This window comes from Jaculus jaculus, chromosome 10 (genome assembly GCF_020740685.1).
Source record: "Jaculus jaculus isolate mJacJac1 chromosome 10, mJacJac1.mat.Y.cur, whole genome shotgun sequence".
Taxonomy (NCBI): domain Eukaryota; kingdom Metazoa; phylum Chordata; class Mammalia; order Rodentia; family Dipodidae; genus Jaculus; species Jaculus jaculus.
The window spans coordinates 61,837,311-61,851,004 of record NC_059111.1 but is presented as its reverse complement, the minus strand read 5'-3'; the positions used below and the strand labels follow the sequence as shown (position 1 = coordinate 61,851,004).

The following is a 13,694-nucleotide window of genomic DNA, read 5'->3' as shown; positions in this document are numbered from 1 at the left end:
CCATAAAGAAAACAAAAATGAAGTCTACAAAGTAAGCTTGTACAGATTCTATCCTTTGGTGGTAATGTAATCAATTGAGTTACCCAGCCATACAAAAATAACTTTTAGCTGGGGGTGTGGCACAATGGTAGATTACTATAAATAATTTAATCATAGGGCAATGTTAAAACCCTTCCAAAATAATTTATTCTTCAAAGTATTGTGCTCTTTGACTAGAGGGAAAAGCTTTGCAAATAAGCACCTTTAACTGTGGAACCATCTCCCTGGCTCTAGCAGAGTTCTCATGTATTAAAAGAATACTAGGGCTGGAGAGATTGCTTAGCAGTTAAGGCATTTGCCTGCAAAGCCAATTCCCCAGGACCCTCTTAAGCTAGATGCACAAGAGGGCGCATGTATCTTGAGTTCGTTTGCAGCAGCTGAAGAGCTTGCAGCACCCATTTTCTCTCTCTCTCTCTCAAATAAATAAATATTTAACAAAAAACAATTTAAGGGCTGGGAAATGGCTTATTGATTAAGGCACTTGCCTGCAAAGCCTATCAACCTGAGTTTGATTCCTCAGTATGTAACGCCAGATCCACAAAGTGATGTGTGCATTTCACACCTATTCTCATCCCCTCCACCTCCCACCTCTCTCACTGTGCTTGCAAATAAATCAACAAAAACATTTTTTTAAAAAGCCGGGTATGGTGGCACACACCTTTAATCCCAACACTTGGGAAGCAGAGGTAGAAGGATCACCATGAGTTTGAGGTCAGTCTGGGCTGCAGTGATACCCTACCTTGAAAAACCAAAAGAAAAAAGAATCCTATACCATAATAAGGAGTGGTTTATTCCAAGTAGGCAGGGATATTATTAGGAAATCATCAATGTAATTAATGTGTCAATAATAAAATAAAGAACAGTCATACACAGTCATTAATGCTTTAATATTTCTTATTTATTTATCTGAGAGAAAGAGGCAGAGAGAGAATGGGCATACCAGGGCCTCAAGCCACTGCAAATAAACTCCAGATGCATGCGCCCCCTTGTGCTTATGTGGGTCCTAGAGAGTCAAACTGGGATCCTTTGGTGGTGCAGGCAAATGCCTTAACTGCTAAGCCATCTCTCCAGCCCCATTAATACTTTAAAAAATTAATTGTGCATTTTGAATAATGACTAAATTTGGAAGCTCCCTAAGTATATCATATATTGTTATTTTTACCATTTAAACATATTTTGATGGTCATAGTAGGTATCACAAACCAAAGTACTGAAAATAAAGATAGTCCTCCTAGGGAGAAGACATAGTGGTTAAGGAGCTTGCCTGCAAAGCCTAAGGACCCCATGTTTGATTCCCCAGTACCCACATAAACCAGATGCTCAAGGTGGCCCATACATTTGGAGTTTGTTTGCAGTGGCTAGAGGCCCTGGTATGCCCGTTCTCTCACTCTCTCTCTCTCCCTCTCTCTCTCATTCTCTCTCTGAAATAAGTAAATAAATAATTTAAAAAATGCCTTATTCCAGATACCCAAAGAATACCTTGCCTCCAAAAAGGAAGCTACTGATTTCCTAGGTGGCATGCATTAATCTGAAGCTTTTGTGTGCTTTACTCGGCCTTCAACCTGGCAGAAGTAATTACAGTTGTTTTTTAAATCTACTTTGTACAGCTCTGTAGTAAATGGACTCTTTGGGGTTTGGCTGCTCTTCTGGATGACTTTATCAGCCATGGCATAAGTCATTTGTTTACACATTTTCTCTTAAGTTTCCTTCAGTTTTCTTTTCTGAAAAGAGCAGCAGGGGAGGAGAAATATGTTGACTCCCCACAATGTCATGATAAGAGCAGTTTTGACTTGTTCTAGGATCCTCTGCACACTTCAGGGTCACCTCTAGCAGCCACGGGACTTTTCTAGTTATACTGACCTGGGAATTGAGCTGGAGTTACTGCTATCATGCTATTTTTGAAATCCCTTAAGGGGGAAAAAAAGCTTTATTAAAAAAAAATAGCTTTGTTTTATATATTGCCTATGCTTTTTTTCTGAAGCCTATGTGGTTCTGCCATCCTGTTAAAACAGAGTACGAGTTGGGTCACAGGTTGTGGGTGATGCAATTTCCTGGCCTGCAAGTGACAGTCCCATGTACTTACTGCGTTTATCACAGTGTCACCATGATTTATAAGAGTTCTTTACGGACTGGATCTTGTCATGGAATCACCAAGGATGGGGAATGTAATCCAGTGACTGGCTTCCTCAGTAACGCTCAGATTCATTCATTTGCTTTTGCAGGTCGTCACGCTGTGGTACCGGGCACCAGAAGTCTTGCTACAGTCCAGCTACGCCACCCCCGTGGACCTCTGGAGTGTTGGCTGCATATTTGCAGAAATGTTTCGTAGAAAGTAAGAAATCCATTTCTTTGTTTTTGAATCTTTTGTAACTTAAGTGGCAGCATGGTCTTTCTGTCTGAATTTAGGTTATGATCAGACCCACCTGCACCTGTGATTTTTTTCCCCCCCAAAGACACATGCTCAGCCTTTATGACTGTAGATTCTGGCTTGTGGACAATGGAAAGGAAAGTCCCACCCCACATTCTTACTAGTTATATGGCAAACACAAAGCATCATGCAGCACTTTCTAGGGAAGAAATATCCTCTGGGTGGACTTTATCCACAGGAGGAAGACCAGGACCATAAAGTTCATGGAAATTTTTTAACGGAAATTCTCTTGGGGGAAAATTTTTGACTAAAAAGACAAGGAGGACACTGGTGCTGCCCTGTGAAGGAGAAATCAAGAATACCGAGGCACTCTAGAGGGCAGAAGGGGGGCCAAGGATGTACAAATCAAAGACAAAAAAAGATCTGATCTTCTGGGGCAGGAGGACAGCATAAGAACTAGATATTGGTCTGGGGTTTCTATGTTCTCATTGGTGTCCAAGAAGAGCTGGACCACCACACATTGGAGACATTTTCAGCAATGATAGCATGGGTGGGAGAGCGGCCATGGGGGTGAAAGTTTGTGGTTCATTTGATTTCTCAGGTCACAGAAAATAGCCAAATAACAAAGTTCTTCTGGGAAAATAATGCTAAATTTAGCTAAGCTCCGCCTGGTAAAAATTAAACAGAGAACCTAATCAGAGTTTATTCCCTTCCTTTTCTATTTTTATTTATATGAAAAAAGTTTAGTTGAGAAGCTGAGTATATTCCCACTGAACATGTTATATTCAAAATGTAGCTATGTTAACTTCTAAAGTAAGGAAAAAAGTGGTCAGCCATTGCTTGCTTGCATGTTGTGACCAAATGAAGTCTTGTGCATTGAACTTTGTGAACTGCTTCTAAGACCTCAGCAAATTCATCTGTAACTCACAGGGTGGGATTATGTGAAGGAAATAAGAGTACACAAGGATTTTACATGCCTGACCTACTGTGTGTCAAGTACAGTGCCAAAGCTATTCCATTGTGTTGATATTTTCAAATCCTGACTGTAAAAGGTAACTCATGGAGAAGCTAATTTATTTGTGTAATATTAGGCAGGGAAGATGTAGCAGACAGTTGTTTTACAAGTTCTAATTCAGTACTGGTTTTCTTTTTTAGCCAGAAAAGGAAATAAATAATACTTAAACTGCACTGTCTTTCTGTATCAATTACTTTCGCATTGCTAAAACAAAATACCCGACTAGAAGCAGCTTAGGGAAGGAAAGGATTTGTGTTTGGCTTACAGTGTTGAGAGAAAGTGTCTCTCGTAGGAGGGAAAGCACGGCAGAAGTAGACAGCTGGCATCACATTAGTGGAGAGGAATAGAGAGAACAAGCAGGGCTAGATTGTAACACCTCAAGGACCACCCCTAGTGATACACTTCCTCCAGAAAGGCTCCACTTTGCATAGGTTCCATAACCACCCTGAACAGTGCTACCAACCAGGGAGTGAGTGTTCAAACATGTAAGTCCATGGAGGGTATTTTACACTCCATCTGCCACACTAACAAACAGGCTAAAGGAGTAGTTTGGAAAGTATGGTCCCTGGGTGGCAGCCTCAGCATCACTTGGGGCCTTTAGGGAAATGCAAGTTGTCAGACCTTTAGAGCTAGTATTAAGAGCTCTTGAGCAGAGTTCATCAACCTGTGTTTCACCAAGCCCTCCCTTTGATTCTAATACATCCTGTAGAGTAAAACCACTGGATTAGATGACAGACAATATTTCCAGGGATAGGCAGTGTACAGATTTTGAATGTAAATATCCCCATAGCCTCAGATTTTTCTTTATTAAGTTACAGCCGGGCGTGGTGGTGCATGCCTTTAATCCCAGCACTCGGGAGGCAGAGGTAGGAGGATCACCATGAGTTCGAGGCCACCCTGAGACTGCATAGTTAATTCCAGGTCTGCCTGGACCAGAGTGAGACCCTACCTCAAAAAACAAAAAACAAAAACAAAAAAAAAGATTAAGCTTCCTACCTACTTAAGTCTCCAGCAGGCAGAGCCCTGCTTAAGGATGTATGTCACTGAGGCTAAATCTTGAGTCCACCCCTATGGGGTGTTCAGAGACAGCTCATGCTTGCTAGTGTTAACTGTTCTCTCTGCTGTGGATGTATGATACAGTGAGCCACCTTACTTCACCATGAAGAAGCTTCTACTGGAAACTGTAAGCCTGAAATAAACCCTTTATTCCCATCATCTACTTCTGGTTGGGCATTTGTCCCAGCAGTGAGAATATAACTATAATAGGCACTCTTTAAAAAGTGCAGCTCTAAGGCCACTCCCTAGAGATTCTGATTCACTACTGGATTGCCAGGAATTCTTGTTTATAAAAGTGCCTCAGGTAATTCTTTCATCCAGCAAGAATGAAACACATTGGGTTAAAGACTAATGATCAGGAAAAGGAATAAATTAACTGTCAGTAGTTGAGGGTGGGAATCACAATAGTTCTTCCAGTATCCAAGGAAAACTTGATGCCACTAAGAGTTTATTAGAATTATATTTATATGTCTAAAATTTGGAATTAAACTTATATATCTAGATTTGTTCTCAGTGTAAAGATAGATTTACTTTGTTGGTGGAAGGTAGTCATTTACCAATGAAAACTGAATACTAACCATGATTATTGATTTTAAGAAGCTACTTTGCACTTTGTACACCAGCACAATATGCATGTGTGCACACACTTTCCACCAAAGTGATAGTGTATAATCAGATTCCCAGCCTACCTTGGAGACTCAATCAACTAGAGCATAGAAGAACCATGAATTTTCTGATTCGTCAAGAGTTTTTGTCCTGTAGAAAAAATCACTTTGTGTCTCAGTCCAACATGACAGGAACACCTTTCTCTCCTCAGTATTGGGACTGAGAGGGATGACATTCAACAAAAGGTCCTTTCAGCTTTAGTTGCAATGTTTTGCTTCATTTTACTAGAAAAGTAAGATAAAGGTAGAGACCCATTGGCTTTTCAAATGGGCACATAAGAAAGTACCCTTCTTTGGTGTCTGACACAAAGATAGTTGATGGGAAAAGGATTGATTGGAGGAGAAAGTGATATAAGAAGCAAGGTTGATGCTAAAGAACAATAAATGCAGGCCAAGCATGCACTCTTCCTTAGAGTGCCCTCTCTGGGTGGTTCTTGCTGTTTTGTCTGTGACCTTGAATGTGGCCACATTTGACCTTTGTTCCTGCTCAGTTCATGTCAGGGTATCCTGTTATCCCACCCAGGCACCTGCGCATGCCATGCTTCTTACCCGTATCAACGTGTAGACTTGGGCTGAGCTCCCAGCCTGACCCACAGCCAACTTGACTCTTGATTCATTGTTGACCAGTTGAGAGCTCACAAGCCCAAACTCCTGAAGCAGACTCCATTAATATGTGAGGCTAATTCTAAACCAGGGATCTTGGCATGTGTCTATTTTGGGTTCCTATTTGTTTCTGAGGTAGTAATTTCCAAATATTATCATCTTTTTATTGCCTTCATTGTTTCTGTTACATCCTTATGACACTTGTACCACTATTTACCTACTTGTTTTCTTAAATATCCTAAGTCAACTTTTTTTTTTTTTTTTTTTTTTTTGGTTTTTCGAGGTAGGGTCTCACTCTGGTCCAGGCTGACCTGGAATTAACTCTGTCATCTCAGGGTGGCCTTGAACTCATGGCGATCCTCCTACCTCTGCCTCCCAAGTGCTGGGATTAAAGGCATGTGCCACCACGCCCGGCTCTAAGTCAACTTTTTTAATTTAGCCTCCCTCTAAACAAAAATACCTGAACTCTTAGATTTGGTGAGTCAGTAATTTATTTGCCTGATACACACTAGAATACATATAAACATTAAGATGACTAAGAAGCAGTCCATGCTCATCCTCTGAAGCCATTTCACACATCCATCTCCAGTGTGTGTCAGATGTTGCAAGCTCTGCAGTGGCTTGCTCCCTTCAGCCTACAAATACCGTGTAGCATGGTTGCTATATATGAGGACCGCTCCTAGAGGGAGAAGAAAGGTATTGCAGGCATAGTGAGCAAATTAGTCAGAGCTATCCCATGTGCTATGTAGGATAAGGTATTGTTTGTGAGTCAGCATAAGGAGAAAGGAGGAATGAAGGAGATTTCCCAGTGAAAGTCTAGAAGTCAAAGTCATACTTTCCTAGAAATGTCATCCTAGTTACTTATGCAAAATCTTTGTTTTCTGTATTGTTAAGATACCAACCTCCAAAACAACCTAGGGAGAAGAAGCCAACATTTCTTAAACATTTGTCATGTGGCAAGCCTGAGACCTCTGTCCTTCTCATGTGACCCACATTCTGGGGGCTGTTATCCAGTATGTGCAGATTTTGAATCTTCTAGAAGTAGGCTGAATAATTTATGCAGAAATACAGATGTTACCTGACAAAGCCAAATTTGAATCCATGTCTGCCTAACTCTGTAGGCTTTAAGGTTCCCACTCTTGTGTGTTTTTAATCTTGAAGTTATCAAACCTAAAAAGTCCATATTGTTTCTAGAATGTTTCCTATATTTACAGTTTAGCAGCAATGACATTTTAACAAAGTCAAGAAGCAAATTACACATTAGGATGGCTTTGGTATCCATTCTCCTCAGTATTGGAAAGGTTGACTAATTCTCTGTCATATTAAGAGATTCATGACTTCTATTCTAAAATTGAATACCCAGGAAATAGGAACTCAGTAAAGAGAGCCTTAGGACAGATGGTTGACAAAGAGCCAGAGAGTTTAAATACCATCTGTCAGTATTATCTGAGCTTAATAATTGTCCACATTGACCCACAGAGGCATTCCACAAATGTATTTCTTCTAGATTCTTCTTTTCTTCCTCTAACTCCTTATACATGAGAGATCCATTTTCTTTCACATCGAGCTGTGTTTTGTACTAAAACCATTGTTGGGAATTAGGTCAGTAGCCAAAGTTTAAATGGGAGGGAAAGAAGGAGAGAGAGGGGGGAGAGGGAGAGAGAGAAGTTAGCTAGGGAGGGAGGGAAAGATGGATGGGACAGATGGATTTTTAAGTACATGATAAAATAATTTTACAATGCCAGCTCTCCAGGTATCTATTATGTGCCTTGTAATTCTGATTAGAGCAACTATTGTTTGTGATTCAAAAGTTTTAAGGCTTTTCAAATTATAACAAAGTTAGAAAAAATGCATATTTAAAAAAGAAACATTCTACTAGTTCTATGAATATGGAAACTATGGTAAATAGACAGTAATTCTTAGAAGTTTTGAGTTGGCAGCTCTGCTAATCCCTAACTAAGAAATGCCAAACGCCACCAGGAAGAATATAATAAATACAGCCACTGTTAACAGGAAACAAACAAGACTTCACAGTTATATTGCCCCTTGTCTGGTGGCCTCTCTAGGCTTGTCGTTGTTGATTTCTATGAATTAAACACCAGTAGCAGAAACTAACAGTGAAACTGTTCTTTGTGGCTCTGTGGCCAGTGAGCAAATGTCTAAAATGTCACTGGGCGTTTTGCCAGTCTTCTCATTGCTTGCTATGCTAGTGCACCTACATATGTGAGCATCTCCTACTGACAGCAAGGAAATGAGGTCCTTGACCGGATGTCCTGGACACCAAAAGGTGAGAAAAGCCATCACCTCAGGTTATGTGTAGAGCCCACTTAGTTGTGCCCTCAGATTTCTTACCTATTCTTGGATATTTTCCTAGACCTTTCGATATAGTTTTGTTGAATTTTGCAGCGGATGATAACAGGAGTATATAAATTTATCTTAAGAACATAAATTTGTGAGAACCAGGGAACAGATGGGTAGTATATTGCTCCAAGCTCAATGACTGTTAAAGAAGATCTAATATAGGGTGACAGAAGTCAATATAGGAAGGGGGAAGAGCCAAGAGATCTGGGGACAGAGGACTTGGATGAAGAAAGATGATTATTCCAAAGTGACTAAGGTCCCCCGCTGGCTTGCTATGTGGATATGGATCTCATTAGAATTGTCTCCTTTCGACAGTGTAGACCCTTGAAGCTGCCTCCTTCAGAGAGAGATATACTGTACTCTCTCCCTCCTTGCTGGCTCCACATGAGTCTGTCTGTACCTGCCTCCCTGTACTCTTCTCTGTCGCATTCTGTCCATGCCCACAAAGTTCTTTCTTAAGAACCAGACAACCCATACTGTGTCCCAGTCTGTCCAGCTTTGGGACTGTAGGAAGAGCATCTACCTGTGGAATCTAAAGTGGCTTTCTGGGAGTTCCTGTATTTCACAGAATCCTCAGGGCACTCCCCTCCCCTGTGGAAAGTCCTCTGCTTGCCTTTTTGTCTGTACTGGGCCTCTTGAGGTTTAAAGGAGTTCTAAAACATTGAATTAGAAAATAGCCAAGATTCACTTTGATGCTGTTATCCATTACTTCAGTGTAGAACCATGTCTTGGTCATTTCTGAAACCCTCAAAATGTCTATCATGGCTCATAGTTGACAGCTTGTTACATATAATTTACTGACATGAGAACTGGCAATATACTATTCAGTTTAATAATTTCAGGTGTCTTGCCCCAGGATACCATGTTGTCTGGCCATTGGTGGTTCTAAGCCTGGAGCAGAATGACCTAATGACTGTATCCCTGAGCTATGACCCACACTGTAAAATTAGTCAGGCATAGATAACTACCTAAAATATTTCAACATGTAAGAAATATCACAATAGGAATAAGTGAGAATTTTATACTTTTTAAAAAATTCTAAGTCTCCAAACTCCAAGGTGTGTTTTGCTCTTTTGGCATATGTTGATCCAGACTAGCCCCATTTCCAGTGTTCAGTAGCATATGTAGTATATGGAACAGTGTATATCTGAACCTTCAGAGAAAGACTGAAGAGGGATCCAACAGCTTGATATTTATTGGGAAGGATGAAAATCAAGTAGGTATCTTTCCCCCTAGCCTCAATGATTTCTGATTTGCTTTGTTTTGTTTTTTGTTTTTTGTTTTTTGAGGTGGAGTCTCACTCTTGCTCAGGTTGACCTGCTAAGCCATCTCTTCAGCCCCACTTTCAGTTCCTTATGGTGGACATGGTCCCTAGGATGATCCAGGCTATGCCAAGAAATTTGTTTGACTGGCTAGGCTTAAATGTAATATAAAATCAATAATTAATTTGTTTTGGTTTTTTGAGGTAGGGTCTCACTCTAGCTCAGGTTGACCTGGAATTCACTATGGAGTCTCAGGGTGGCCTCAAACTCACAGCAATCCTCCTACCTCTGCCTCCCAAGTGCTGGGATTAAAGGCATATGCCACCACGCCTGGCCATTCGTTTTTGTTGTTGTTGTTCTGACTTCTTTCCTAGTTTGGGTGGGATAATTCTGCTTTCCCCTGAGTTAGAGGTGTTTGGGTGCCAATTCACAAGTATGAAATAGCATTAATTAGTACCAGCAGGATATCCCCAATTTGTCCTCTTTAAAAATTGCATACGGCCAGACATCGTGGCATGTGCCTTTACTTCCAGCACTTGGGAGGCAGAGGTAGGAGGATCGCCGTGAGTTCAAGGCTACCCCGAGACTACATTGTATTGAATTCCAGGTCAGCCTAGGGTAGAGAGTGAAATGCTACCTTGAAAAAAAAATTACATGGACCTGGGGAACCTCATTGTCTGGGATCTTGGTCCACATACCCTTTTCAAAAATGAAAAATTTTATGCACGTGAGTGGTGTGTGTGTGTGTGTGTAAATGCTCATGTATGTGGGTACAGGTGTACGGGTAGGGGAACATGTATATGTATGCAGGGGCATGTGTAAGCCAAAGATCAAAGTTAGGTATCTTTCTCAATTGCGATCTTACTTTTTAATATCGATTGATTGATTTGAGAAAGAACATATGGGCGTGCTAGGGCCTCTTGCTGCCACAAATGAACTCCAAACACATGTGCTGCTTTGTGCATCATGCCTTACACAGGTTTGGAGGAATTAAACTTGGGCCTGCAGGTTTTGCAAGCAAGTTCTTTTAACTGCTGAGCTACCTATCCAGCCCTTCCACCTTATTTTTTGAGACAGGGTTTCTCACTGAACCTGGAGCATGCCAGTTCAGGCCACACTAATCTGAAAGCCCTGGACAGCCCCCTGTCTCTGATTCCCCAGTGCTAGGATGGGTTTTTACATAGGTTCTGGGACCTGAACTTATTGCATGGTAGGCACTTTACATGCCTGAGCCATCTCCTTAGCTCATAAATACGAATTTCTAAGGGACGGATCAAGTTAGGAGAACTAATGTTTTTTTTTTTAATTTTTATTTATATTTATTTGACAGAAAAAGAGAAAGAGGCAGACAGAGAGTGAGTATGGGTACACTAGGGCCTTCTGCCACTGCAAATTCCAGATGCATGTACCACTTTGTGTATCTGTCTTTACTGAGGAATCAAATCCAGGCCATCAGGTTTTGCAAGTAAGCACCTTTAACTGCTGAGCCATCTCTCCAACCCCAAGTTAGGAGATCTAAGTACCAATTAGCTCCATTTTTAAACTAATAGTCTGCTTTTGAAATGCACTGAACTATGAAAGGGGACTTTGGGGGCAGGGTGATGGCTCAGTAGGTAGAACATTGTCTGTGTAAGTGTCCAGACTGAGTTCAGGTCCCCAGGGTCCACATAAAAGCTCACTTCCCCTATGAGCCCCCAGTAGGAAGTATCTGTACTCTTAACCCTCCCGCAGCGAGGTAGAAGCACAGACAGAAGAATCCCCGAAGCTCCTGGTCCAGCCAAACTGTGACCTCCACACACTTGCCAGCATGCATGTGCATGCACTCACCCACACAAATAAACACCACACACACACACACACATATAAATAAATAAAATGAGAATGTGGTCTTTGCTGCCTCTTCAGCCTAAAAGTAATACAAACCAGAAATCATAAATAAATATGGTGCCTTTATGTGGTTTAGCCTGGCTTGACAGATGGAACCTTTTTCAACTGTAAAATTCACTGTGGGTTTTCTTCTTATCAGTTGGGTAGTGATAGGGAAGGAATCACTCTTTTGTCAGTTAAAAAAAAAAAATTATCTTAAAGCTCCAGTTTTCAGGGTGTGTTTTTTTGTTGTTGTTGTTGTTTTTTTGTTTTTTTTTTTTTTTTTCCAGCGCACAGGCAGCCCATAGATCATTCTACAGAGTTCTGTAGTTCCTGGGCTTGGAGCATTGTGTATACTGAGTTCTGATCTTCCTTCCAAGTAGTGCCTGGGCCTGTCTTCCCTTCAGTCACCAGAGGAAATACATCATTACCTGAGATTTTTGTCTTCTGGGTCCACATCTTGGTATAACCCTTGGAGCCCTTCCATCTGCCACTTCCTCTAAATAGGCAAAGAATCAGATAAATAGTTCAAGGGTATCTGCTCATAGTCTCAGGTGCACCTGGTCACATCTTTCAGCCACTTAATTTGAGGCAAGAAGCCACCCATTTTTTAATTATAAAACATTGGCAGAGAACGGAGACATTTGATACATGAAAGACAGTTCTTGCCAGTCTAGTCTTTAGTTGCTGTGAAACTTCTCCTTATCTCCTTTTACACAACAGAAGGTACTTCCCAACCTGCAAAACAAAACAGTTCCAGGCCTGCAAAACTTCTGTTAACAACCATGAACCTCCCATCTAAGTTGAATATAGTCATGGCAGCACCTTGGAAGTATGATTGTAACATTTATATGTGTTATTTTATGACATTCATGCAAACTTACTAGACAAGATAATACATATAAGTAAATACTAAAAGTTATTTTAGGTAAATGTTAAGGATATGAGATTTCATTCTGTGCCTGCAAAACTTCCCTCCACATAGAACAAAGGCACTAAGTTACAAGTGGTAGTATGTGGCAAAAGGCTAGACCTTGTACTAAAGGGATATGTTGTAGTAACAAATTGTGGGACACTCCATTTGGCCTACTCCTATAGGGTTCTCTGTGCCTGGTACCCAGGTGCGACAGTTGACATTAAAGGCCTGGCTCCATCTCATCTTTCTCTGGAACCAGAGGAGCTGCCATCATAAAGACCTGCTGCCTGATGTAACTGAGAATCACTGGGCATTTTCTCCTTTTCTTTCTCCTTCCTCCCCATTCCCCTTCCTCTCCTCTCTCCTTCTATCTCCCTCCTTTCCTTTCCACTGACACACTCAGTTGCTGTCTACTCTCTCTACTTCCCACTTTAGCTCTAGGAAGGACAGAGCATTCAACATGATATTCCATGCCAACCTTTTCTGACAATACATGATAATATTAGGTTGGTGATTTCTTGTTCCAGTTTTGCTTGCTAAATTAAGTTTGTAAATATTGGAATTTACTTTAAGATTAAGAGTTATCACCTACTTAGGAGTGTGTGTATGCATGTGTATGCATATATGCATGCATTTCTGAAATATAAGAATAAAAGACATAACAGATAGTGACAGACTTTATTGTATTTACTTGCAAAATAAAATAGTACTAGGAGTAATTCAAGATAGCAGAGCTCCAGTGGAAATTTTTATTTCAAATCATGTGAGATGCTTCTAGCACTCTTCCCATTGGCATCGTAGGGGTTTACTGAAAATTTGCTATGCAAAACCTGGTATGAGGTGCAAACCCTTAGAAATTGGGGAACAAGTGCCCATCATATGCGTTTGCACTAAGTGTGGTTTCCACCCACTTAATTGGCAGTAATTTGACATACTAATATTTCAATATTCAGAAGTAATTTTGAAGCCAGTGGCTATACATTTTTGCTTGTTGGAGTCACTGTACATGAAAAGTTTGTTTCAGTGGCACTCAAGTTGTATAAACCCCTGATTTAAATTTTCACTTAGGAGCTCAGCGTCAAATCTTTGTGTCATGGCTGGTTAGCTCAGCCCCCATTCAGTATATATAAATGACCCCAATTTTGATCACAAGGTGGGCTCTCAACCCCCTCCTGCCTTCCCCATGGTATGAGCTCTCTGTACTTCCTCAAATAAGGTATTTCTAAACCTTAAAAAAACTTTTACTGAGGTTAGTACCTACACATTTCTCTTTTTGCTTGTTTTAAATGGTACCTTTCTTATACGTGGCATATTTACAGCTTCTTGAGTTATTAATTCTGTGACTCCTTTACTAAAAATTTTGAGCTTTTAATTTAAAATGACACCTATTTCCAATCACAATGTCTTGCTGAAAATACAGAAACATCCAACACTTAAAACTAAATCAGCAGTGAAATAATTTTAAAAATTATTTGGGCTAATTCTCATTTAATCAGAACAACTTTTGGGCGGGGGACCTAGGAGCATAGTTTAATGACAGAGC

General features: G+C 40.6%; 1 protein-coding gene across 3 annotated transcripts in view; it reads left to right on the top strand.

The window, feature by feature from the left end:
• The window catches only part of Cdk6 (cyclin dependent kinase 6), a 256,826-nt gene that overhangs the window by 172,820 nt on the left and 70,312 nt on the right, over positions 1-13,694 (top strand). For all 3 annotated transcript variants that reach the window (XM_045160492.1, XM_045160493.1, XM_004656227.2), the window contains exon 5: positions 2,262-2,371. In XM_045160492.1, coding sequence (XP_045016427.1) covers positions 2,262-2,371 — 110 coding nt within the window. The remainder of the gene's footprint in view (positions 1-2,261; positions 2,372-13,694) is intronic.